This window comes from Onychostoma macrolepis, chromosome 13 (assembly GCF_012432095.1).
Source record: "Onychostoma macrolepis isolate SWU-2019 chromosome 13, ASM1243209v1, whole genome shotgun sequence".
Taxonomy (NCBI): domain Eukaryota; kingdom Metazoa; phylum Chordata; class Actinopteri; order Cypriniformes; family Cyprinidae; genus Onychostoma; species Onychostoma macrolepis.
In genome coordinates, this window is record NC_081167.1 from 19,057,457 (window position 1) to 19,085,408 (window position 27,952).

At 36.2% G+C, this 27,952-nt stretch overlaps 3 protein-coding genes across 3 annotated transcripts; 1 reads left to right on the top strand and 2 right to left on the bottom strand.

Moving 5' to 3' along the window:
- Nucleotides 1-446: 446 nt before the first annotated feature.
- cuedc2 (CUE domain containing 2) lies at nucleotides 447-4,274 on the top strand. The gene is made up of 9 exons (XM_058795512.1): nucleotides 447-626; nucleotides 1,252-1,326; nucleotides 1,421-1,564; nucleotides 1,668-1,729; nucleotides 1,941-2,065; nucleotides 2,154-2,324; nucleotides 2,812-2,876; nucleotides 2,987-3,047; nucleotides 3,133-4,274. The coding sequence occupies exons 2-9, from the start codon at nucleotides 1,253-1,255 to the stop codon at nucleotides 3,277-3,279; spliced, it is 849 nt and encodes a 282-aa protein (XP_058651495.1). The 5' UTR covers nucleotides 447-626; nucleotide 1,252; the 3' UTR covers nucleotides 3,280-4,274.
- A 931-nt stretch (nucleotides 4,275-5,205) lies between these two features.
- On the bottom strand, nucleotides 5,206-15,901 carry hif1an (hypoxia inducible factor 1 subunit alpha inhibitor). Its single transcript, XM_058796350.1, has 8 exons — nucleotides 15,426-15,901; nucleotides 13,656-13,906; nucleotides 12,939-13,087; nucleotides 12,619-12,764; nucleotides 11,996-12,102; nucleotides 7,779-7,842; nucleotides 7,583-7,693; nucleotides 5,206-6,824 (listed from the first exon to the last, which is right to left on the bottom strand). The coding sequence occupies exons 1-8, from the start codon at nucleotides 15,621-15,623 to the stop codon at nucleotides 6,768-6,770; spliced, it is 1,083 nt and encodes a 360-aa protein (XP_058652333.1). The 5' UTR covers nucleotides 15,624-15,901; the 3' UTR covers nucleotides 5,206-6,767.
- Nucleotides 15,902-20,618: 4,717 nt separating this feature from the next.
- Nucleotides 20,619-27,893, bottom strand: wnt8b (wingless-type MMTV integration site family, member 8b). Its single transcript, XM_058795940.1, has 6 exons — nucleotides 26,772-27,893; nucleotides 26,216-26,249; nucleotides 24,780-24,918; nucleotides 23,975-24,100; nucleotides 22,873-23,015; nucleotides 20,619-21,905 (listed from the first exon to the last, which is right to left on the bottom strand). Exons 1-6 carry the CDS (start codon nucleotides 26,840-26,842, stop codon nucleotides 21,342-21,344), a joined length of 1,077 nt encoding a protein of 358 aa, XP_058651923.1. The 5' UTR covers nucleotides 26,843-27,893; the 3' UTR covers nucleotides 20,619-21,341.
- Nucleotides 27,894-27,952: the final 59 nt, after the last annotated feature.

Consider the following 27,952-nt stretch of genomic DNA (forward strand, 5'->3'; position numbering starts at 1 on the left):
AATTTGCATTGTTCTCTCACACTTAAACCTAAAATTAGTCGTTATTAGTCGTTTTGTATAACGATACAAAATATTGTTCAGTCTCTATTTGTAATTAGTTGACATAAAATAATTGTTTGCTATGGGTACTTACTCTGGTCTTTGTTTGTGAATGAGAAGATGACATAAAACAAATGTTCTATTAAAATATATCGCAACTACAACTTTGTAATCATATTAGCTATCATAATCAAGCACAATCAACTATAGCCCAAAACAATACAGGTAATGCATAATCAGAGTCACATCATTTGAACTCCAAGTGTAAAGCTGCACTGTGGCACAGCTCTATACACTGAATGCTAAATAAATTGTCTCATACAGCAGAATAGGGAATAAAGCGAGTATTATGTGTTTGTTCGGCTCTGTAAATGCAATCAAAACAGTGACACGAGGGTGTGTTTACATTAAAGCGGACGTGACGTCAAAGGTTTTGAACCTCAGCGACCGCGCGCAGGGCTAATGAATTAGCAAAACATTTTACGTTTTATTGCCAGCTTGCCAACGCAAGTTATCAGTTTTTACGAGCTGGGTTTTTGTTTTGTTTTGTTCTTTGTATTCTTTTAGCTGTGCGGTTTGATCCAAAGGTGAGACGAACATCTAAAGGCCTTTGCGCATGTTATAGGACTGTGCTAGTTAGCCATCGGCTACCCTACTGAGCACAGATAAACAAACCTTGATATCTGTATCAAATGCTTCTATTTGGCAGCGGGTGAATGCATATAATTTGTGCACCGTGTTTCTAAAATGTTAACCATAAGACTGGTTGTGCAATTGTATGATTATAACGTTACACCAGAACAATTTGTAGAGATCGCGTGCAACCGATTTGCAAACGTTTTCCAACACATGAAATAAAATGATTTGGTCATTTAAAAAAAAAGTGCACTCAATATGCATCCACGTCGAAGCCCGAAAAACGATCTGTTTTTGGACTATCTAGGCCTTGCATAAAAAAGTAGTTTGTTGCAACTTTTTGCGGGATTTGAAACTGCTGATAACCCAAACTGTGCAGACTCTTGTTTGTTTTACCTTCAATTTGATATCAGTTGTCTACTCGCATATTGAGCACAATATCCAACACGCTGCCACAGTAATGTAGTGTTTGTTTTCTGCAACATACCTGCCTTAAAGCTCCTCATATGGTTCTCTAACAAGTTTTCATTGCTGCTTTGTTCTCTCTCATCTTATTTTTGATTCGACTGCATGTAGGATGGATCTTCAAAAAATAATCCACGACGCGCTGTACGACTTTATTTTGTCATATATTCCTCATGCGGATCTCAGGTGAGGGCGTGTCACTTCATACCTTAAATTAAAGTTATTTTTTCTCCTCGATCATTAAAATATTACCAATTATGTGTTTTTTTATTTTGATCAGTACTCTAGATGATGTGATTTTGTCCTACATCACTGGAGTGCTAGAAGATTTGGGATCTCAAGAAAGTGTGGAGGAAAACTTTGATGTAGAGGTGTTTGTTGAAATGTTGGAGGCATACATTCCTGGTTTTTCAGATATTGACAGGTAGCTGTGGGCAGATTTCATGCCAGTTTAATCCTACTGAGATTTACAATTATTAATATTGTGTAATATTTTCATGTGCTAGTGAATTTTTTTTTTCTCATAGTGTCAAAGTTTGCGAGATGATGTTTAATCTGGCATCAAAGTTGGCCTCAGCCCGAGACACAGGTAGTTTTCCTTTCGTAACAGATGTTGCATTTTTTTTATTATATTAGATGCATTCAGTTTTGTCAGGGAAAAAAAAGATCAACCAAAAATAAACAAAACGGCCCCTTGCGAACTTGAATGACTATTAGCAGGTGCACAGGACAAAGGCACTTATGTGAAGAAACAAGAAAATGTCCTGCACTCTGAAATGTGATTTGTGTCTGTGTTTAAGAATCTGGAGATTTGAAAATAGAGGAAGGTAAATTTCCCCTCTCAGAAAGCTCTTCTTTAGCCCATGGAGGTTCAAGAGAACCGACACACAACCTCACATTACAAGCAGAGGGAGCCACAGCTCAGGTAACGGACCTTTCAAGCACATGTACAATGTACCAGATGCTGGCAAGCTGGTTTGCAAATGAATATGTATTTGGGACTGTGTTTTCAGGTTAGTGAATTATCGTGGGACACACAGGAGCAACATCTTCTTGAGATGTTTCCTAAATGCAGTGTGACTGAGGCCAGAAGTGCGTTGTCTATTGCTAAAGGAGACATGGAGGAAGCTGTTCGTCTCATTATTGAGGGAGATGTCCAGCTTAAGTGCTCAACGTCTCTCAATGTAAGTTCATTTGTAGCTCCTTTTACTAAAATAGTTTTATTTCATAAAACTTAGTTATAGATACAATGATCTATAAGCAGGGTTTTTTGCCTATTATCTCTTAACTGTTATGCAAGATTAATGGTTTTTATATTTGAAAGATATTATAGTGATATTTTGTTGCAGATCAGTTCAGTATTGATAAAGCTATTAAAATAACTTTTGTTAATTGAAATGAAGTTAAAATAAAATTTAAATGTTAGATGGAAAAATGAAAGAAAATTAAAAATGTTTTGTTGTGTATTTGTCAAAACCAAAAAAAAGTTTAAGTAAAAAATGAATAAATTGAAGCTAAAAAGAAAAAAAAATGACAAGTATTATAACTAAACTAAAATTGCAATAAAAACTGATAATATAAAATAAAAGGATACTCAATCATACTATATAAATAATAGTATAAAGATAATACTAAAATAACACAGATGCCTTAAAAATGGTATATTTTCAGGCAAACCAAGGGAAGACTGTTTCTGCTGAAGTTGATCAGAAACTTAAAGCAAGCATTTTAGAAAAGTGAGTTGTTACCTTGATCTCAAATTCTTTTAAACTATTTCACAAACTTGTTATATTGGATGTCACTGCAAGTTGCAAAAAATGTCTAATCAAATGTTTGGACCTCGCAGGTACATGCTGGTTGATAGTGAAGAAGACAAGAAAGTGCACAGACCAGTCACTCCAAAAGATGTAAGTTTTTCAGTGATTGCATTGTATACCATCAATGAATTATGTGGATATTAATTCTTTCCGCTTCCTGTATGGTCATCTGCAGGCTCCTAAGAAACTGGTGCGCTATCACGGCAGTCAGGTGGTCACCACAAAGGGAGAGCGCTACCATCTAGTCAAGAAAGAAGAACCGGATGACATGAAGAAGACTTACGTTAGTCTCAAACCAGCACGCAAATATCGCTTTCATTGATGAAAGGCATCTTGTTGATGGACCATTCAAACTCAACCCTCTTTGTTTTTGATATTTGTGTCTGGTTATATGACTGGAAACAACTGATTTAGTTTTTATTTAAATGTATCTCAGTCCAAATGTGTGTCCATTTACATACATGGTGCTGGAGGTTTTGTTTCTTGGGAGTTTTGATGTTTGAATTAATTTGCTGTTCTGTGTAATCTCCGAGCAGGTCTCTTTTTTCGAGCCCTTATACGTTACTGTATTTATTTTTTAACTACTTTTTTACTAAAACCTTAAGCTATACCTAATAACATGAAGGTGTTTACATTTGACTGTTTTCTTTAAGCCAAACCCTATTTTACAGATCATTTTACTGAAAGTCATTGAAATGTTCTGCTAAGTGGTTGTTTTGTTATAAAATCAACCAATTTAGCTCGTTTTTGGTGGCGGGAAACAGTTGAACATCAGTCTTTGTATTTTGCACTTTCTGTTTATTTTCATATACAGAAATAAAAAGACTCCATATATGTTCCTACAGAGACTAAAGGATAGCAGGGTCTGAGTGACAATTGATTTTAGTTGCAGTTCACAAACAAGGTCTGCCTGTTAATCTGGGATTCAGCACCTCATATACACTGGACAAGCTTTGGATAAACCAAACCTTCATCTGCATATTAGCTAGAGTTAGTTTGTCTATATTGTGTAGTTGCTTTGCATAGTTTTAGTGATGGATGTGCTTTGTGTTCACTATTAACAATTGTATTGTCATATCCACATTACACCTGTATTTGAGATGTGTTTGTGCTTGATGTACTCCGTTTACATGTAAACCGTATTGTCTTTGGCATAGAATCACAGTATCAGCTGTCAACATTACCAGTCACCTCCACCCAGCTCCACCATGGCCCTGAAACTGAAGTGCAGTGATTAGATTAAAATATATTTACATTATTTTTCAAGGACTGATGGTGTTTTTGAGAGTAACCAGTAAAGAATTAATGTTTTATGAATGCCGTGTCTTTCCTCAGTTGTCTACTTGAAATACTTTTAAACTTCTTAAAACTGGTTTAAACATGGATTTTCCTACCTTTAAGCAAACAAAGAGCATGAGGTTGTGTTTAAAGGTGACATATCATGAAAATCTTGTGTAACTTAGCCGAGGGTTGTTTTTAACTATCTTGTGTGTAATTCACAGTTTAAGCGCAATAAGACATGAAAGAGAACTTTTATACTCCATTTAGTACTCACATGCCATGTGACAGCCGCTTCTGTGTGCGTGCTCTCAGAAAACTATATATAAACTAATATGGTTTAAAACGCATGATTTCAGCACGACAGACATGATAATCAAAAGATGTTTTTTAGCAGAGAATCTGAGGAACCAGCTGTAAAAGCACAGTTCTCTTCTGGAAAATGGGGCGGGGAGCAGCAGCTCATTTGAATTTAAAGATACATGCAAGACAACAGCATGTTTCTGCTTCCACTCAGAATAGGCATTTTCAAAATGTTATAATAAATGATCTGGGGTATTTTGAGCAGAAACTTCACAGACACATTCTGGGGACACCTGAGACTTATATTACGTATTGTAAAAAAAAAAAAAAAGGGGGTCATAATAGGTATCCTTTAAAGAATAAATTAATTTTAGTATGGAGAAATATACACATCTAAAGACACAAAGGTGAGAAAAGAAAAAATGAATTTTTTTTTTTTTTTTTTAATTTAAAGACTTCAAGAACAGATGCAATCCACTTTAAGCCGCTCAGAAATCAGCGCTGAGAACTACAAAAATCAAAAGATCATGCAGATAGCCTTTAAACTAACATGTTTTGTTCTCTTACACAACGTAGTTCATGCTCTAAAGCATGTTAAACAATGCTAAAACACCTGTTAAATAATCCAATAGACAAAAGACATGCCTGTGAAAGGCCAAAAACTTCAAAACATCTTGTCAGAATTTAATATTCCTGTGTAATTTCTGTAAGAATGCTTTAAATGCTTGTAACAATACAAAATTCACACAGTTATTATTTATTTCATGACTGTGATGATAGGCAATTTACATGATAGATGACTACTATCATTGTTGGTACGCTGTTTGGCATTTTGGCAAAATATAAAGTCAGCTTAAGTCCATGATATACCAATAGGTTTACAGTATGTAATGAAGAAAACTTTGAAACATTGTATACATTTAAAAAATTACAGTAACCATTTGGGTTGTTTGCTTTCTTCCCTGAACAAAAGTGACAGTGAAGATATTTATAATGTTACAAAAGATTTCCCTTTCAAATGGATGCTTTTGAGCTTTCTATTCAAAGAATCCTGAAGAAAAAAAAAATTGTATCAAGGTTTTGAAATATTACAGATACGATCAAATAAATGCAGCCTCGGCTAACATAATAGACTTCTTTGAAAAACACTTAAAAAATTTTTACTGACCCAAACTAGTGTAGGTAATTTGGTAGTTTTAGCACACGTTTTTTTTATCTTAAATGCACACATTTTAACAAAACAAAAAAAATGTAATTAACAGGATTAAAAAAAAAAGTTTAAAAAAGTTCAAATTTTCAAAAGCTTAAAGTTAGACCAAACCATTCAAAATATTTTATTTCCTTTCAATTCATGGAGACAGCTAACACTTGGCAAGTGTAGTTTGTTCTGAATTACAATCCTTACAGAAATGGTACCATATAATGTTACACTGTAAAATATAACACCAAGAAACTAAAAACATTTGCCTTAAATGTACACGTAGCTTAAAAAAAAAAAAGAAAGAAAAAAATAATAATTACAAATGCATATAAACAAATGCAAATTTTAACTCAGTGAGTCGCCTACGAAACGATAAGAAATCCTTTCTGTTTTAAAAACTTATTGTGGCTGAACATTGTATTCTGCATTACCTCTATCCTAACAGAAACACTGTTAACCCATGAGATCGAATTCAAAAGCAAACACAAAAAAAACACTGAATCATGATAGTATCAACAGTTTAAAACCGTCAATGAACCGATGGTAGGTTTCAAGTTGTATATCATCCTCCTTTGTGGATAAGCTCGAGGCACTCTGCCAGTTTCACTGCGCGGACTCTGAACCACAGGAGTTTAATCATGGCATATGGCACCTTCTTTGTCCCAACATGGGACAAAACTTGACAACAGGCGCTCTGGGTGGTGTAAAAGTGCTTTACAGGCTCTGCTAATGCATTCGTCTATTTTTTAGCACGTAATGCTGCACACATGAATTTAATGTCTTTTTTTAATAAGAGATCAACTCAAGATTCCTCACCAGTGGTTTTCTCCTTACACCAACATAGAACTAGCTATAATGGGTCCAGTAAATGAAAGCAGACAAAAGGCAAACGTCTTTTTACTGCCAAAATTCTGCCATGCACTGGCATTTCAACAGTCTGAATGTACACACAGGCATACACTCATATCCACACATACATATAAACAGACCGTCTTAGCAGCACACTAAAGAGGGTTCAGCTCAGGCCATTAACTCAGTCCATGATCATATCTGCCTTTGATCATCATGTTCAGCAATGGCCCAACCTGTGGAAAACAGACAACAATCAATATAAAATGTATTCTTTCAGGGTTTATGCAGCTTTAAATTAAAGACTTTTTAAGACTAAGTAAAGAAAATTCAAGGAATAAGTTGAAGGGAACAAAATGTCATTATGCTTAGTTCATAAAAATGTCTCAGGAGAAAACATTGTGTTGTATTAGCAACACTGCAAAGTCTGAAAAATATAACTACCAAATGATTTCCAATACTTTTTAATTAATTAATCCCAAAAAAATTGCTTTAATACTTCAGCTCCCAACCACTAGAATATGGAAATAACTACTTCTGTTCAAACTGCAAAAATGTGATGTTCTCCCTCAGTATTTTTGTTTTGTTTTCCAGTGCAAATGATTCTAAAATCAAGGTACATTTCCTTGAAAAGCAAAAAGACTTAAGGTTTTTGTGAAATTGTTAAAAAGAGAATATCTGCCATCTGCCAGTAAAGACTTTAGTATTTTAAGGCCTTTATTTGTGAAAGGGCGAATTAGTATGTTTTAAGACCCGCCAATACAAAACAATTAAAGTAGTAGAAAGAGGAAAAAGGTTATTCATTTTTGCTCTAGTCACAGTCAAATGTAGGCATGCACAATTTTATTCAGGCTTAAAGCAGGTTAGCCACAAATATACTTGTAATTAGGTTATTGTCAAGGTCAAAATACACAGGGAATTCCTTAATGCATTATTCATATCTGAGGACCTAAAAACGGAAAAGGCTTTGATTGACTGTTCTACTTCTCTGTACCTCATGCGGGTCCCCCAAGGCCTCTCCCAACATCTTCTCTATGTTCCTCATTATGGCTACCTTCTGATGAGCTTTCAAAGGGTACTCTATCCTCTTTGGAGTGGGTGCCCCCTGAAAATATTTTGTACAATACTAGTTGATTTGTGCAAAGATATATCGTGTTTACAGTGCATGAGATGGTGCTGCAAAAGCATACCTTATACCAGAAGTTTACTGTAATGGTCACTCCTCCGTTTAACAGGGACTCAATGTGATGCCACCTTTATCAAGTAAAAAAAATGCAAAAATTTATCATTTAAGATAATTTCATAAACCTGTGCAGTATTATGCAAACATTTAGGGTCACTAATTATTCATTTCTTTTTTAAGAAATTAATACTTTTATTTAGCAGAACACTTTAAATTGTTCAAATGTGACATTAAAGACTTTTAAATTGTTACATAAGATTTCTATTTAAAATAAATTCTGTTATTTTGACCTTTCTATTCATCAAATAATCCTGAAAAAAAAATTAAAAATGCACATTTCCACAAAAAATTTAATAACAATAGTAAATGTTTCTTGAGCACCAAATCAGCATATTAGAATGATTTCTGAAAGATCATGAGACTAAAGCCTGGAGTAATGGCTGCTGAGAATTCAGCTTTGCCATCACAGGAATAAATTACGTTTAAAAATATAATAAAAAAATAAAAAAACATTTGTTTTAAATAGTTATAATATTTCACAGAATTTATGTTTTACTGTATTTTAACATCAAAGAAATGCAGCTTTAGTGAGTATAATGCATCTTTCAAAAAAAAAAAAATCAGATCCAAATCTTTAAGGCAGCGGTGTAAATAGCATATTTATTTTCTTAACGATAGATACTATTTACACTAAGTGAAAATAGCTGTATTTTTTTACAATATGCTATTTGTAATAAGTGTTAATAGCTATAGATTCTATTTACACTATGTTAAAATAGCAAGATTTTCTGCTATTTATACTACTTATTGCAAATAATGGCAATTATCTGCACCTCAGTATTCTAGTACATTATAAAACAGTACCCAATAATAACGTATTGAGTGTAAATGATAGTTTTAATTCAAATTAGGCTATTAAATGGATGCCACCTTATTAGGAGAATGAAGCCTTCCCTACACCTACCTAACATTCAATCAGTATTTATGACGCAGACAATTTAGATAAGAGCACCATGCCTGCAGGAAAGTCAAACTGAAAAACAGTTCAAATCCCACCCTGGACATTCCTTCCACACCAGCCACTATAACTGTTCTCTTAATATAGTCACTTATGCAAAGCACATGATGTGCACTTTTCACATAAAAATTGCACTTTGGAAAACCTGTTTGGATAGTTTTTTAGAGACTTGAACCATTACAGGGCAACAAGCTTAATTTTTGTAGCATGATTTCACAAACATACAGTGGGGCAAAAAAGTATTTAGTCAGCCACCAATTGTGCAAGTTCTCCCACTTAAAAAGATGAGAGAGGCCTGTAATTTTCATCATAGGTATACCTCAACTATGAGAGACAAAATGAGAAAAAAAAATCCAGAAAATCACATTGTAGGATTTTTTAAAAAATTAATGGGTAAATTCCTCGGTAAAATAAGTATTTGGTCACCTACAAACAAGCAAGATTTCTGGCTCTCACAGACCTGTAACAACTTCTTTAAGAGGCTCCTCTGTCCTCCACTCGTTACCTGTATTAATGGCATCTGTTTGAACTCGTTATCAGTATAAAAGACACCTGTCCACAACCTCAAACAGTCCAACTCCAAACTCCACCATGGCCAAGACCAAAGAGCTGTCAAAGGACACCAGAAACAAAATTGTAGACCTGCACCAGGCTGGGAAGACTGAATCTGCAATAGGTAAGCAGCTTGGTGTGAAGAAATCAACTGTGGGAGCAATTATTAGAAAATGGAAGACATACAAGACCACTGATAATCTCCCTCGATCTGGGGCTCCACGCAAGATCTCACACCGTGGGGTCAAAATGATCACAAGAACTGTGAGCAAAAATCCCAGAACCACACGGGGGGACCTAGTGAATGACCTGCAGAGAGCTGGGACCAAAGTAACAAAGGCCTCAAATCCTGCAGTGCCACACTTGTCCCCCTGCTTAAGCCAGTACATGTCCGGGCCCGTCTGAAGTTTGCTAGAGAGCATTTGGATGATCCAGAAGAGGACTGGGAGAATCAGATGAAACCAAAATAGAACTTTTTGGTAAAAACTCAACTTGTCATGTTTGGAGGAGAAAGAATGCTGAGTTGCATCCAAAGAACACCATACCTACTGTGAAGCATGGGGGTGGAAACATCATGCTTTGGGGCTGTTTTTCTGCAAAGGGACCAGGACGACTGATCCGTGTAAACGAAAGAATGAATGGGGCCATGTATCGTGAGATTTTGAGTGAAAACCTCCTTCCATCAGCAAGGGCATTGAAGATGAAACGTGGCTGGGTCTTTCAGCATGACAATGACCCCAAACACACCGCCCGGGCAACGAAGGAGTGGCTTCGTAAGAAGCATTTCAAGGTCCTGGAGTGGCCTAGCCAGTCTCCAGATCTCAACCCCATCGAAAAGTTGAAAGTCTGTGTTGCCCAGCGACAGCCCCAAAACATTACTGCTCTAGAGGAGATCTGCATGGAGGAATGGGTCAAAATACCAGCAACAGTGTGTGAAAAACTTGTGAAGACTTACAGAAAACGTTTGACCTCTGTCATTGCCAACAAAGGGTATATAACAAAGTATTGAGATGAAATTTTGTTATTGACCAAATACTTATTTTCCACCATAATTTGCAAATAAATTCTTTAAAAATCCTACAATGTGATTTTCTGGATTTTTTTTTCTCATTTTGTCTCTCATAGTTGAGGTATACCTATGATGAAAATTACAGGCCTCTCTCATCTTTTTAAGTGGGAGAACTTGCACAATTGGTGGCTGACTAAATACTTTTTTGCCCCACTGTATGCAGCATGATGCCCCTGTGCACCACTCTTTGTCCATGTGCCGGATTAGAGTTCAGATATTCATACAAAAACTCTTGAGAACATTTGGAAAATAGTACAACACTTTGTGTTTGCTCTCTAATTCAAACTGTGCTATTCTGTGACACTAGGTTAAAAGAAGAGGAGAGAGAGATGTTCACACACAGGCAGCCGTGAGGAAAAAGTATGGACTGTAGAATTACACAGCTGGTTGGCATCATTTTGCCCTCCAGTGACTAGGGGGAGCAAGGAGTTGGAAGAGGAAGCCGTCATGGCTGAGTCACTCTCACAGGCTTGAAACTAAGTCAGCAGCCCATGGAGGCAGAGGCCTGCCGAATGAGGCACGCAACTGAGAGAGAGCCAACACTAGCTGGGTTACTTTGGGTCTACACTTCACTGACTGATATTTTCAAGCTGTTTAAACATATAAATTAGGAAAGATTTGTAAAACTGAACCACATTTATTAATTTACAAACGTGACCCTGGACCACAAAACCAGTCATAAGGGTAAATTTTTTCGGTATAAACTGGTATACTTAAAGTCTAAATAGGTAACAACTTTTGTACTTAATGCATGTTAATTGTGTGGACGTAGTGCTGAAGTCCAACTAAAGATATACTGAAGTATATTTGATTGAGCTAAAGTGGAACTACTGCAAAACTTCAGGTACACTTTAAATATCTTGCATTTAAAGATGCAAGATTCAATGAAGTTTAATTAAAATTTTTATATCAGTAAGACTTCAGTGATATGTCAGTAAATATGTGAATAAATAAGCTTTCCATTGATGTATGATTTGTTATGATAGGACAATATTTGGATACAACTATTTGAAAACCTGGAATCTGAGGGTGCAAAAAAAATCTAAATATTGAGAAAATCGCCTTTAAAATTGTCCAAATGAAGTTCTTAGCAATGCATATTGCTAATCAAAAATTAAGTTTTTATATATTTACAGTAGGAAATTTACAAAATATCTTCATGGAACATGATCTTTACTTAATGTCCTAATGATTTTAGGCATAAAGGAAAAATTTATAATTTTGACCCATACAGTGTATTTTTGGCTATTGCTACAAATATATCCCAGCGACTTAAGACTGGTTTTGTGGTCCAGGGTGACAAATGTGTTTGTATGTGTGAAATCAAACAAATGCCGTCTCAATTCATTTATAGCACTAAAATAAAATAAAAAGTAATGGGATCTGAAGAGTATTTCTGCACTAATGAACAAAATTACTCAAATATTCCTAACAGGCTTTCCTAAGCACTCCTCCCGTCTACCATTGGCTGTTCAAACAGATAGTTCTGCCTCAAACTCCACATTTGATGCAGGCTGAATTACACACTTCATCTTAAAGTAATCATTGTGATCCATCTTTTCTGTGTATTTGAAAGCAACCTTACCAGTACATTGGTATGTATAAGACATCACCTGGTCCCACAACAGCCTCATATCCAACAGCATTTTTGAAATTAGGAAACTTGTCATAATCTGGATTCTCAAAATCAACCTATTAAGGCAAAATAAAAAATAAAAAAACTTGTTGAAGAACATTTTATCATTACAGTCTTGAAGAGTCTGAAAACAAAGATGTTCAGCCAGTGGTTCTCAAACTTTTCATACCAAGAACAATATTTTTTTTCACATTCAACATTCAAACTACAATCCATTTCAGTGTACCAGCGCTATGTATGGAGACGGACTGCGGATTAAATATTTGTGAAATGTTCTGTGCTACCTTCAAACCTTCAAAAATATTTTCTAGGACTTAGTATAAATCAACACAAGTTTCAACATATCTTAGCATGTCTGTTTATATGTTTAATGTTTTTGTATTCACTGCCATCATTTTGCCATACTGATGGTCATAACCGTGGCAAATGAGTGGAAAAAGTCACGTGACTAAAACAGACACACAATACTGAAAATTGCTTAAATGTATATTTTTTGGACTGTAAACTTCTGGGGTAATGTCAAACCAATATTTGAGAACCACTAGTATGGAGTGTTATCAAACATATAATACCTGACTCTGTCTGTCACATGGATGATGAACTGGGTAAGGATAGAGGCAGTCAAACTGATCCGGAGGAAAGAGGATGCATCTCTTATGTCCTTTGATTTGTGCAAAGAAATTCTGCTGCTCATCATAGTGTGCTGGTGTTACATTGCCTAATGAGACATTTTGAGTGGATAAACAAACACAAAAAATTAGAAGATGGTTACTGCAACAACTCACCAAATTAAATGTAGACAACGAAGGACACTTTTCAAGAGGGGAAAGTCAATCAAAATTTTATTTTAACTAATAATTTGGATAAAAAGTGAGGTGCACTGAAACTGTACCTTCCATGCCTACGAGCAGCAAATTTGAGGTCAACGGTCCCCAGTTTCGTTTAGCTTGCTGTTTGTTAATCCAGTTCCAATTGAATCCAAGGAAATCCACCACTATTTTTCGGCCTACTGTATCATTCAGAGTTTGTTGCAAGTACACTCTACAAATTAAACAGCAATGTCATTTCACATTAAATAAATTAAATTAAAAAGTTACTTTAAAATGCAATTCTACCTCTCAGGATTTTCATATATTATTAAGTAAATATATCTGAATTTGCTTAATATTTATTACTTTAAGAGTTAAAGGTCTGGAACCAGAAACATGATGACTGTAAATGATACAACGATAATGCCATCAAAGTAGAATATAAAAAGGTCAGAGATGTGGCTGGACATCAGCTGGCAGAATTAACTGCTTAGTCATACACTGGAGCGATTTCATTTCCTGGATTGGATTTCATGCATCTCAACACTTTTCCACCGCACATCTACTGTTCATGTCGTTATAAAACAGCTCAAAACTTTATAGTCAAGGTAAAATTTAAACACGCATTGTACACAAATGTATTATTTGATATTGAAAGGGTGTTTTAACTGTGAAAGGAAAAAAGACAGAGTCATAAATCAATGTGCCTGCAGTTAAAAAAATAAAAATAAAAAAATCACCTCAGCCAGCAGTTTTAAACATGGCTATCAGGTACATTAATGCAAATCACATTGACATACCTTTCTTTTCCACCTTGTTCCTCTGTCTGATGCATCTTGTCCACAAACTCAGAAAATTTCATCTCTATTCGATGAGATTTGGGCACAAAGTCCTGAAAGTTTGTCATTTTCTTCTCGTCATAATACAAGAATTTGTGGTTTTCTGCTATGTAAACAGAGAAGTCCCCATTTCCAATGTTCTCTTGCAAGTAGGGTATGTCCCATTTTAGAGCTGGATATACTAAACTGGTATCTGTTAATACAACAGGCTCCTACAAAAGAAAAAAAATATCAAATTAACTATTTAGAAGATTAATATTAGTCATACATAATTGTTTTTAAAACAACAGATTAGTGCAGTGCTTTTCTGGGTGGGTCATCCGTGGTTTCGCTTCATTATTCTGTAAGCACATTCACCTTTAACTTTACTGTAGCAACAAACACACTTCCACACTCATGTTGGCATTCAAATGCAAATATTTAGACTAGAGCTTAAATATTAATTTAAACAGAACTGCAAAAATATGGTCTGAGTCGTGCAGCGACCCCGCCAAGGCTCGGCGTTTATTTGACAGAATTATACTGATGCTGCAGCATGAAAAAAAAGTGACAAGTGCTACGTGACTAGAAGAACGTAGACTGTTCCAGCACGCGCACGGCCAGACTGCTCTCGCGCACCGCTGCAGCTACACTAGACGACCGCTACAGGAACAAACCGCCATGCAGCGACACAGACTTTTAATGTAAATAATTACTATTATATACATGATATTAAATATTATTAAATAATAATTATTACATAACTTACCATTTGACTATGCGTCAGAAGTGTTCTGATATATAGATAGATAGATAGATAGATAGATAGATAGATAGATAGATAGATAGATATACACATATTCAATTAAAAATAATACTTTTTGTTAATTCATTCTAAAAGAATTAAAACGCACGGACTCATTAACAGCTAAGATAGTCCCCTGCCACTGTTTACATGAGACAGCCGTCAACACAACAATGAACAACGTGTTTTGACTGATTAGAAGCCATTGCCACAGGAGTTGTTTTGTTGTTGTTGTTGTTGTTTTGGTACATAGCAAAGCTTTAATTATACTTTCATTTATATTATTTTTTACTACTTTTCCTTTCTGTTTGGTGCAGGAACCCCTCCCTAGGTCATGTAAAAACACTGTAAATGTTTATACTTATAATCTATCGCTAAAACATAGGAATAGCTGTTATAAATAATGTTATACAATCTAGTTAGAATGCTAAAAGGCTTTAGGAAATGCACTTACATTTGCACTTGCGGAAGTAATGTAAGGCTTTAGGAAATGCACTTGCACTTTTTTTCAAAATTTCCATCTACGATATCTTACTGCAATAATGTATTGTAAACTTCTCGCTTTATGCAGAAATTACACTTAACGACCCGTTTACTAATTTTCAACATTTAAAACATTACTTAACATGGCAGTTACAAAACCATCTAACGTTATGCTGTAACTGAGGAATAAACGTAAATTTATAACTGATCATATTTGCCCGCTTATTGGTATCGGACGTAACGTTACTGAAAGGATCTCCAATCAAACACATGAAGGAGTTTCATCAATAATTTCAGCACAATCTATGATTTTATGTTAGACAAAAGCGTCTATTTGCCTGCTGAGTTAGGTTAAACCGTCCTTTCATTTTAGTGCACCTTGCACCCATCCGAACGAGTCTCCACTCCTCCATCTGTCTGTCTCACTCACTCTAATGCGATGCTGGATAAATCTGCCAACATACCTCGTTATTGATGAGGACCTCCGCACGCGGATCCGTATGAGATAGTCGCGGTATCTGTCGGGTTGGAAAAGTATATTGCCGAAGCTGCGATTCATTCCAGCCTGGCTCTCGTACATCCGTAAAGACGGCGGCGGCGGCGGCGGCAGAAGCTCCATCGGTCTCTGCGGGGTCCGCTCCAGCCACGGTAGCGGCTGCCATGTCCTCTGAGTTCGCCAGAGGATTGCTGCTACTTCACAATAAAGTCACACGAGGGTGAACGGCACAGCCGTTGAGTTGAGAGAGGAGCAGCGAGAACCGCTCCTAGCCTTTCACACACCCCACAGAAACACGAAGAGAAGAGCGGAGCGACCCGCGGAGTCACACAAGCATCGTGAAAACAGAAACACTGCCGATAACACCCACCGGAAGTGGGTTTTTCAAAATAAAAGTCTCTATGCCGTTGGAAGCTGGTGTTTATGAGCAGTAAGGAAACTATTACAAATATGTCAACTGATATAAATATTTCGCTAAATAAATCCGACAGGGTAATCATTAATCGGACGTGAAACGGAAGACACGAGCACAGCAAAACTATGAACATAGGTTATCATCAGGTAAGAAAACACAAACTAACAGCGTAAATATCACCATACTTTCCTAGTTGATTGATCACAGTACATTTACGACAGTAGTTTTGTATTACACGTTTGTATTACACGTTTTCTAAAATGTGTTTACAAATGCAAATGAGCACCATCTAATTAAATGTGCACTCATTTTCATACATTTCCAAAACACAATCTGAACACTGAATAAAGCCAGATGCAAAAATCTTGATTCACATGCAAATTGTAAAAAAAAACATGTTTCATCTCTCCATAAATCAGAAAATATCGTAGTCTTTTTATATTTTTGAAAATGACGTGATGTTGAAAATGAGTCATCACATGTTTTTAAGAATAAAATGTTATATAAATCAAGATGATAGCCTGTATAAACAAACGCCTTTGTAAAACACCAGGCATATAATTAAGAATAAAAACTAAAACTGAAGAGTTTGTTGCATGTAAATTACTGAAGAGGAGACGTCTGGCTCAGTTCAGGAGGGAAAAACTAATTTCGAGAAAATGGCTTTTGTAGCTAGGCCTAATTTTGCACTCTCAGGCGCAAAAATATGAAGTGCTATAAAATAAACACTCAAATGTGTATCTTGTATGTTTTTCCCCCCCACTGGTTTGAAAAAATGTTATGGATGGAATTAGCCCAACATTTCTACATTGACCAAAAAAAAAGGTTTTGCCTACAGAAATATTTTTCGCCTGAAACCGCAATTGACCGATCAGAATCAAGTATGCCAAAGAAATTTATTTTTTCGGTAATTACATCCTTTAAAAAAATAATAAAGAAATAAAATATCTCACTGTCCCATAGTCCTGGACATCTAAATCGATTAGTTGCATTCCTGTCTCGCTCGCACAAACATATGGGGAAAGAAAAAGCCAGAGTGCGGATTGAACAGTAGATGGGGATATTGGACAACTGGTTGCTTTGTGGTCGGCCATACTTTGTGCTATAGCTACAGAATCTACTAGAATATTCTTAGCCCCTTTATATAAAGGGGCTAAGAATATTCTAGTAGATTCATTCGAGTTACCTGGGTATGTATCTTTTTATTTCACTATGCATCACATGAAGAGAACACTTTCTTATTAAACTACAGAGAAATACATCTAAGTGAAAATACTACACCATATATGGGGTGGATTATCAAGAACCTTCATATAAGCACCAGCAGGCCCAAATATGCTAGCACTCTTGGAAATAAACCCCAAAACTTTGAATCCTGGTAATGTGACTGGATACCTTATAAAGATCATTTTGAGACCTTTATTGCAGACGAAATTCCTATTAAAGAATATTCATGATCCCTTATCTTCTGTCGAACACAAAAGGATATTTTGGAAAATGTCTCAGAGTTTTGCATACTTGAGTAAATTATGGGATATTTTTATATATATTTAGATAAACTGTACCTTTAAGAATATCTGTAATCAAATCACCTGTCACTGCTGTTTCTTGTGACAGAATCTGTGTGTGTGAAAAACGACACACAATAACCTTTTCAAACAGTGTTAACTTTAGTCTAAGCCTATTTTTTTCTTTAACTTTTCCCTTGAGCCTTCACGGATTCTCTTCTTATAAAATATAGCCTACATACATATAACCTCCAGAGGGTGCCAAAACTCGTCTGAGATCACTTTTTTAACCGTGCTACCCTAAAGTTGGCCCACTATCGTTCAGGGGTTTTCTGTGTGGGGTCCGGAGACCACGAGGATGACTCAAGGGGGTGCGGGGAAATTATGAGAAAAATAAATTACAAAAACTTTTTTCTTTTTTTTTAAATAACAGTTTGTCTTTCTAGGGAGTTTTTCCTTCCTTTTGACGAATTTTGTTTGTATATTAAATGAATTAACTAATAAAGGCCTAATTTAATTGAAATTCTAGTATTGGTTAAATATTTTACAGATAATAAAATATTGTTTTGGCTTTTGTACAGAGACAACTAAAACAATTATTTTTTTGGGCAAAGCTTGTTTAATATCATGCTTAATATTTTTGTTTTGGCCATAGTCTGAATTTAGCAACTTGTCGTTTTAGTAACACAGCGGCTGCACTTTCCTTTTGGCATGTAATGTTAACCACAGATCTTATTTACCTCTTTATAAATATTTTATCGTCAATATAAAAACACATAGGAAAATACAGGTGGAAGCCTCAGGCTATAAAAGGCTAATTCTATTCCGGGTTTTAGGACTACCGAACATAACGATCTAGTGGTCGTGTCAGTGGCAATAATCACCAGCAGATGGAACTATTGTGCCAAACTTAAATATTTCACCTGTTAATGCAAATCAATGTTTTATTTTTATTTTTCCAAAAAAAAAAAAAAAACTGTGCTTGCCTTGTCTGAATACCTGACCATTTTAAGAATAGGTTGGCCCTATTAAATTCTGCTTTATAATGTTTTAAATATGTTAGCTATGTTTTAGAGTGTATCTTTTCATCTGAAAGTCATGTGAATCAACTGGTGTACAAAACTAAGGGAATGTCAAAGGGAGAAGACAAATAGTCCTTTCCCACCCACGGCTACACTCACACCCATGCTGACCTTAGCCACCTCTTGGTGTTCTTCCCCCAGATGCCTTAAGTCATAAATCCTATTAGTCAAGGTTTCTCAGAACCATTAAATGTAATTTCCCCCATTTCTGTGGATTGTTTCATTATTTAAGTGTGCTAAGAGAGCACATGGCCATCAATCACACTGCTAAATATATCTATAGAAATAAAAATGAAAAAGAAAAAATGTATAACACTGTATAAGCTGAATATTGTATTCCAATATAAAAAAAATACTATAATTTTGTAACAGATCTTTATTAATAACAGCTTTAAGAATATACACAATTCAATATACTGTAAAAGAATGTTTTCTGCTGTGAATTCCCATGTATCAGACAACCTAGCTGACACGGGACATGCATGCCAAACATGACAAAGTCTAATCTTGTTCTCTTCCAGTGTGTCACCTCACTCTCAGCCACCTTAAACTCATGCCCCACTGCAAATCATCCATGGCAAGGCCAACCTTCCAGTCGCGACCCTGCTTTCATGTGAACACATAAAAAACGGAAGTTTAGCAGTAGGGTTTAAGGTTGAATCAACTGGGGCTTGTTTTTTCAACTATGCCTTTGGGTTATTGGGGATTTGAGATTTATTACCTCTTGTTTTGTATTTGATATAACTAGGCAAGATAAACAACTGAGTTCATGATATGCATGCAGTTTCATCTCTATGCTTTCTAAGAATCCGATCAAATAAAATACTGTAGTCGTTTGTTTTACTTGTATGTAGGACATTTTTTTAGGCTATTTAATGCCGACTCGATTTATTTTTATAGATAAAGTGAAATTTGAATGTGAATATCAAAACACAAATGTTAACTTAATATATCTGTAACAATGTGTTGTCTTCATTGGCTATCCTAACAAACTAAATTGGAAAAATAGGAGGAATTCACTTAATCTCCACATAATTAGCAAGGTGTCAAGGGGAGTTTTTATTTTTGATCTTGATTTCGTAAATAAGATGTCAATGAGGTGCTTCATTGAAACCACAGAAGCACAGCAGAACAAGCTATCACCAATAAATAGTTTTAATTAGTTTTTTTAGTCAACATTTAAAGGGCCACAGTTTTGTCACTGTGTTTTACTGTAGGGCTGGCACTTTTGCCGATGGGACGGTAGCTGGCAAGTATTTGTTTATAAACCCTACTTGTTTGGGTACAATACTTGAACTAACTTCTATTCAGCAAACAGTGTGAATCCATGCAAAGCCTTTTCCCAAAGTCCTTTTGAAGGCGACAGCCCATTGAAGGAGGAGGAGAGGGGGATTAGCGTCTTCAGCAGCAGTGCATTTCCGAGGGAGCTGATTAGCTCGCCATTCATTGTTAAATCGAGCAAAGGAAGGCCCTAGAAGACTGAAAAGAGCCAAATAGGTAGGCCTGGAATAAAACATCCACAGGAAGCCCAACACAGGCTACATGAAGTTTTCCCAACATTTTTTTTTCTCCCGAGATGGCGGCATGAAAAAGGAGATTAGCATACAAAATTAGATGCTCGATGATTTGTGGGGCGACTTGGTTCATGTTTTCCCTCTGTCTCTACAAAGTTAATTAAACTAGTCTTAAACAGTAAAGAAACATCCGAGCGCAAAGCATCGGGAGTGCTTTGAGGATTACTAAGACAGAAAAGGAGGCATTTGTGAATAAGAAATTGAGAGAGGCGTGAAGGAAGGAAGACTATAATTAAATGCTCTCTCTCATTGTCTCTTTGCCCCCGGGTTATGTGACATCAAGCTGAAGAATAGAAAAGGGTTATATATGCCAAAGACAAAGAAATCATTAGGTCTGACCAACCGTCTACGGTAAACCATTTGATTTTACACTGTGTGGGACTGGGATTTATGATATGGTCTTTCATTTTTTTAACACTTAAAATAATATTATTATGAGGCACATTTATTGTTCTGAGCACAAGAAATTAGCAGAGGACGGTTTACTACAAAACAACTCATGCATGCATTCAGCTAACCTAAATGAATGAAAACATTAAAAGATGATACTATTACATATCTTTAATTATGAAATTGAAAAAAAAAAACACAGAAAGAAACTATCATAGAAAAACAGCACTATAGTATCTGTGCAATAAATTAACAATATACAAAGTGCTTCCTCTTATTTACAGTTCATATACAGTATCAGGGTAAAACTATTGTCAGAATTCTAAAACAGATGGAAACAGACAAGAAAAAAATAGGCAAGAAATGATTCTTATGGCAGCTGGAGAAGTGGCCTGATAGTGAATTCAAAACCCCTTTAAAAATGATAATCCCAATAAATTATCCATCAAAGTACATCCTTGCTGATGAATGAAAAGGTTATTTACAGTCTATTGTGCTATATATCGGTTAGATGCGGTGTTCAGTGCTATCTTACAAATGTATATGGGAATAATTGTGAAATGCTTAAGTGAAATACTACATCAATGCGTTCAAAATAACAGCTCTGGAGATCTACATTCTTAAAATAACGGTTCCAATTCCATGGAAGACTCATTTTGGTGTTCTAAAGAACCTTTCAGTGAACAGTTCTTAGAAGAACCCTTTTTTGTTGGTATGAAGAACATTGGAGAGGTTCAATGGATGTTAAAGGTTCTTCATGGAACCATAGATGCCAATTAAGAACCTTTATTTTTAAGAGTGTAGGTGTTCATTAAAGCATTCAGATGGACCTTTGAGCTCACTTCATTCTCAAGCTCAGGATGTATTCTGAGACAAAAACTTCTGGACCACCGTAACAAACAGTTCATGGCATCTCTAGTGCTTCTTCTTCAACCGATAGCTTTTCCTACGGCTAGCACTGTCGTTCTTGACCCGTTTGGTTTTCTTCACACAGTAGTACTTTGTGACAGTTTTGCGGCACTGCTCGCATTTTACAGCGCAACACCAGTGGAATTTGCAGTTGCAGCTGGACACGGTCTCAGCCCTGCGTTCCTCCACAGCCAGGCCACACTCTCCACACAGCCGCTTGCAGCTCCGCTTCTCCCATTTGCTCAGATTCTTGCCTTTCCTCAAGCACTCACGGCCCTCTGTTCCTGGCAAGCCCAGGGTGCGGTTCTCCAAGCAGTAGTCAGGGGAATCCTCCAAATGCACCAGCTCTTTGCGCGAGATCGAGCTGAAGGTCTCGGCGATCGCCCCACGGCTGGCCGCGCTGTTCCCCGCGCCGCGCAACAGGTCCACCTTCACGGCCCTGTGATATTTCTCCTTTAGGTAGTTGCCCACCTCTCGAAACTCGGGCAACTGCAGCCAGCAGGTCTGAGTGGTGCAGCTGCCAGACACTCCATGGCACTTGCACGTCCTCTGCATGGTTCCTTTCACTGCCTGGTTGAAGAGAGGATCTCATGTTAAAGAACTCACTCATTCATGCATTCTAGAGGCAAATGTTCATGTTTCAAAACATTCTAATCAGGACTGAACTCATCAGTCGAAAAATACAATGCACTCTTTAGTAGGTACCCTATACATCCACTTAAACAAGCAGAAGGAAACTGCGAGTTAAGAGGGAGAGGTTCAAGGTTCAAGTCTGGGCTTTCTCTTTTCTTGGTGGTCGTACAATAATTCCTGACTTCGGCTGAAACAAACAGCTGTCTTTTAAAAAGGAACGCCTCTTTTCTCATTCGCTTGCGGAAGACGCAGAATCAGGGTTTCACATCGAGCTAGATTGTTCGGCGCAGGAAAGGGGTGTATTTATTTTGCATAGCCATTGTCAACATGTTTTCTGTCATAGGCAGACCCAGTGGCAAGTCCATTGAGGAGGAAGTGAAAAAGAATTCTTTCACATTTTTTCAGTTACAATGATGCTCCAGGTGCCAATGAATTGACAAAACCTGCAGACGGGGCACAGACAGGATAAACAAAGAGCACTTGAGCCACATAGCTGTGATCCCCGTGGCTCTCTCAAGTACAACAAAGACCAACATAAATGTAAGATCCTTATTGCAAGAATAAAACTAAACACTTATTTGGGAAGCAACAGAATACAGAACCTTTGCAATGTGTGGACCCCTAGGTCGTCTAATTAAGCTTGCACCACTGATCCCAAGAATCTCAAGTTAAGGCCTCGTCATAAAGGACATTCACAGGCTGTAAATAGGCTCTTCTGGTACAGCGCACACTCTATTGGGAGAGCGAGTGGCACCTTGCTTATAGGGCTGTGAATGAAACTCTTGGGTGGTAAGCTATCATTAGAAGTACTGAAAAATGATTCAAAAGCCACTCTGCGAGCTGTTGGTGGCTGACAGACGTGCCTCAATTTTAGGCCCTGAACAACCCGAATGACTTCATATACCTTGCGTCCTACTTCGTTGTTGTGCAGGTTCATGGCGGCTCGCGCATCCTGTCCGGTTTCCAGTGCATCCACAAACTGCTTGGAGATGGCCTCTCCGAATCCAACATTATCGCTGCAGCCTCCCCATAGCCATCCCTGACCACCTGAGATGACAAAGAATTATGTTTTTTTGCTAGGCTACATAAAAATATATTTAAATATGGAAATTACTTTTGTTTAATACTGACAGCACTTATGGAACAATATTGATTGCCACAAAAATAATTTGCACTTTTAATTTTCCTTACAAAAAGACAAAATCAGGATTATGGGAAGGCACTTAAAATAGAGTGAAATATTGGAGAATTTAAAAGCAACAATTTGAGGCTTATTTAGAAGTCATTATACATTACTGATGCCGTTCAACAGTTTGGTGAGAAAATGTTTTTCTTTTTATAAGAATGCAAAATTTGTAAAAAAGTTCAGAAGTGACTGTAAAGATATTTAGAATGTTAGAAATAATTTCTATTTCAAATGAATGCTCTTCTTTTGAAATGTCCACAGAACTAAGATAAATGTATCACCATTTCCACAAGAATATTAAGCAGCACAACTGTTTTCAATATTGATAATAATAAGAAATGTTTCTTGAGCACCAAATCAGCATATTAGAATGATTTATGAAGGATCATTTCACACTAAAGACTGGAGTAATGGCTGTAGAAATTCAGCTTTGCCATCACAGGAATAAATTACTTTAAAAAAATATTTTTAATTAGAAAGCAGTTATTTTAAACTGTAGTAATATTTCACAATATTACTATTCTTACTGTATTTTTACTATAATACATGCAACCTTTGTGAACATAAGAGAATCTTACTGACACCAAATTTTTGAATTGTAGTTTATATATAAACATATTTAAATGAATTCTCCTGTTAAAACTCATGTTTACTTTGAGCTGTAATGATGTTCTCATCATTTTAGGGTTTTAGTTAGAAAGACATGGAACAAAGATGTTAAATTGAATATAACTTTACAAAATGCGCAAATTATAGTTAACCTAAAATATCCCTTTAATGTTGACTGACTTTCCATCTATGTTGAGATTTATTTTATCACCTCGTTGGCCGTTCCTGGTGTCATCACATCCACAGTTGTCAAAGTCACCGAGGCTGCAATTCCTGGTGAGGGTATACATGACTCCAGCAGAGCTGATGGCATGGAAAAATGCTGTCTCTCTGTTTGCTGTGATTAGAAACAACGCTGAAATGAATATGCTGTTGAAATGCTATTTTATTCATCTTGTCTATGAAATATTAGGTTCTAGGCTACTAAAATACAAGCACTCAACATCATTGATTTTCTTCCTCATTAGATGATTTACTCAAATCTTTAGCATCCATCTCAGTAATGATGGCTTTTGACTCTTATTCCCCCTGCATCAAGCATGGAGTAGCGCTGTTGGTCTGCTCTCATATATTGTCAGTCTGAGGTCGGCACTGGATTGCAACAGGTCCCCTCTTTGGCACTTGAGGAATGCCTAATGAAAGGAGTCTGAGGCAAACCTTTGACCCACACCCTTTGACTTGAGAGGGCGTCCATTTCACTCACTCACTCTGGTGCACAATATCCCCTTGGTGGCTTTTCTATTTGCCTATTAACAGACCAGGTTTAATTGACTCAAGAATGCAGTGTTTTCAGGCACATCAACATTAGGAAACGCTTCTCTCTGCTTTAAACAGGATCGTTGTGTTTGTTTTAAGTGCTGTATCTGTGACTGATACAGGTGGCCTTTGAGTCACTAAACACACAGTATACATAACACACGCTCTGGTACTTTTATTCTATTAAAATGTGTGTATTTTCAGAGACCTGAAAGCACAATATACATAAAACAGGCATCAGCAGAGGTCATAGTTCTCACCGCTTCTGAGTCCACTGTGGGTGGAGAGCTGAAGAGCCCTCTCCGGGCAGTTCCAGCGGTCCCACGCAAACTGATACTTGCACTCTTCAATCCCACTTTGAGCTCCTGCGGCCACACTGCTGGAGTAGATCAAGTAGGCCTGAAACAATGCAAACCACACCAAAAAGATTTGGGATGAAATACACACTCACTATCAAGTGCTTACAAAACACACTGTGACTGAAACTAATGATAAAATTAGATGCTTTTCATTCTCAGCATGCACAGTTCATATAAAAATGCACCTGTATGTTAATTTATTAAGTAATGATGTTTAAACTTTTTAAAAAGCAGTAAAATGACCCCGTTATTTTAGAAGTTGTATTAAAAGGTGTAAAATGTTTATTTGCTGTATATTCATTTAATAGATGATACGTTTTATATATAGTTAACTAAATCCAAAATAAATACTTCTTGTTACTTTGAAATAAAATAAAAAATAAAATATAAATTTAAAAAAAAAAGCCTTTTAATTCAGCTAGTTCAAGGAAACATTTCTCATTTTCATTTAGTTAAAGTCAATGTACTAAAAAATGAAATGGAAATAATAAAAAAAAACTAATAAAAATGACAAACGCAAATACTAAAACTTTAACAAAATTATAAAAACAGAAAATATAAAAAATAAAAACGAATAATAATATCCCATTGATACTAAAATAACGCTAAAAAAGCACCAAAATTGCACCATTACCTCAATCATTTTAGAATTAATATTAAAGTTTTAAATATTAGAAATATTAGGGTAAATGTTTCCCTGTGGTTGCACAGTGGTGTAAAATGTATGTTTGCTGTATATTAATTTATTATATATATATATATATATATATATATATATAAACACCAGAATGATAGTATTATTTATAATGAAATCATTTTTAGAATTAATATTAACGTTTTAAATATTTGAAATACTGGGGTAAGTTTTTCCCTGTATTTCCATCAGAAATGCACACAAAAAATAAACAAAAAGGGTCTATGTGGCTGTGAAACTGCGCTTTATACAATCTAATATGTCTCAAGTGGTTTAGAAGAGACAGCACCACAAGTGCTCTCACGGGCGGCTGGGTTGCTAATGATGACCACCCACCAAAGGCCCCTTCCCTTGCCACTCAGTAAAAAGTCCTCACAACTTCACATTGTGAATGAGCTGAAGTGTGTGAAAGCTATATGGTCCAGTCCACCCCAAGCAGCAAGTAATACCTAATCCACAGAAGATACACGTTCATGAAATACAGCACCTGTGATTCTGCGAATCTTTTAATTTGCCACTTGCTTGCATTGTGACCACAGGGTCAGTGTCAAACATTAACTACCCAAATCCATCCATTTTGACTTTTTGAAGTTTCCCTCTCCTGATAAAGATCAGCAAAGCAGATCAAAAGATGTTGGCTTACCTTTGGGCCAGTCATCAGGAAATTATTCACTGACCTGGAAGATAGAGCAGCCTATTAAGTCAGCTGACCCATTACTTGTAGCCTATATGTTCCTCTTGAAATTAGTAAAGCTACACATTGATAAAACATCTTTCTTTTTTTATACATTTTAAAATAATTGTATCTAATTACAAATAAGTCACTGAGTACATTTTAAAATGGAAATTACAGTCTCAAAATGAAAGGTTTCAATGGAGTTTCATATAGGCTATTACATATATATAAATACAAATTTTCATTTGTAAAAAAAAAAAATTTGAACGATGTTCATATATATAGCCTATATAATGAGAATTTATCAATCGCTCTTCATCAGCTTTTGCTATGAAACGAGGCTCAAAGCATCTTTATGACGGAACGGGAACTGATCAGTGGAAGTGTCTGTTTCACCCCGACTTTTTAATCCAGATACCCAGAGATAAACACAGAATGTAAAAGCTCGATATAAATACACGTATATAGGCTAAATTTAGCATCAACTTCGCCTGCGTAAAGGAAAACAGAACGCTGAACTCACCAACAGCAGCAAGACTTCATGTGAGCCATCAGAATGAAAGCGTAATAATAAACCTCCAAATGCATGAACATCCTGAGAGAGACGACTGGAAGACTTTTCTTCACCTTGGAAAGCAGAGGGGTCTGCAAGAGCTCTATATAACCTACATCCAGAATTCAGAGGCTGGGGGTCTCATGTGTGAGCCAAGGGGGTTCTGAAATGGAGCTCCTCTCATCCCAACAAGAGATTATCTGCTTAATTAAAGATTTTCCCTTTTCTTACTCGTTCAGCCAATCAGAACTATTGTACCAGAGAGAGATTGAAATGATCAAAAGGGCACCCTGGGCTCCTCCAGGACAAATAGCTGGGAAGAGCTCCCTGCGTGCTAACAGTTGGAGTGAATTAATATGAAATCAGGATGGCATCTCTAAGGTTGTGCCTTAAAACTCAATTTCAAGAGCAGCATGAAAGGGTTTGATACAGTAGTGGCTGATAAAGCTCAGGGATTACTGACATTATCTACTGGATCAAACGACAAATGTTATTTGTAGGAATTTACAGGTTTATGAGCATGTTAGATTCAGTTTAGTAATGCTAAGGATCCACTGAAGTACGTTTAAATGCGATTTTGAAAGGTTACTGAATTGAATGAAAATAGTTTAAACATTTACTAGAATAAAAATAGTAGAATGACAAAAATAGGCTATGGCTCTTGTTAACATGCTCATTTTTGCAGATTCTGTTAAACTTAGCTACGTTTTAAAGCATCAAAGTTGAATACATCCTCGCTAGGAGTTGAATTAAGAGATTCAAATAAACAGCAGGAAGTAGCATAGATGAGGATAATCGATACGATTGTGTGTTTGCGTTTTTTCATGAGGACTTCATAATTCTTTTCAGTGTTATTTTACCTTTTCTCTCAGTTTAGTCTTTAGCTGACCCTTTATGACCTTTAGGTTCAGCTTCTGTGACGTCCGCGTATCTTCTCGTGTGCAAATTAGGATTAGTAAAGTTATTTGGGAGATTCCAGAGGGATGTTTTTGGATTACGCTCTGAAAGGCTTCCATGAGACTGAAGTAAAACGAATTTGCCACTATAAAGAGATTTCTAAATTCATGTCTAAATCCCCTGTTTGGTCTATTTGAATGCGAGAAGATTATAGGCTACTGTCGTAAAAATCTAAAACGTTCCAAAATGAATAT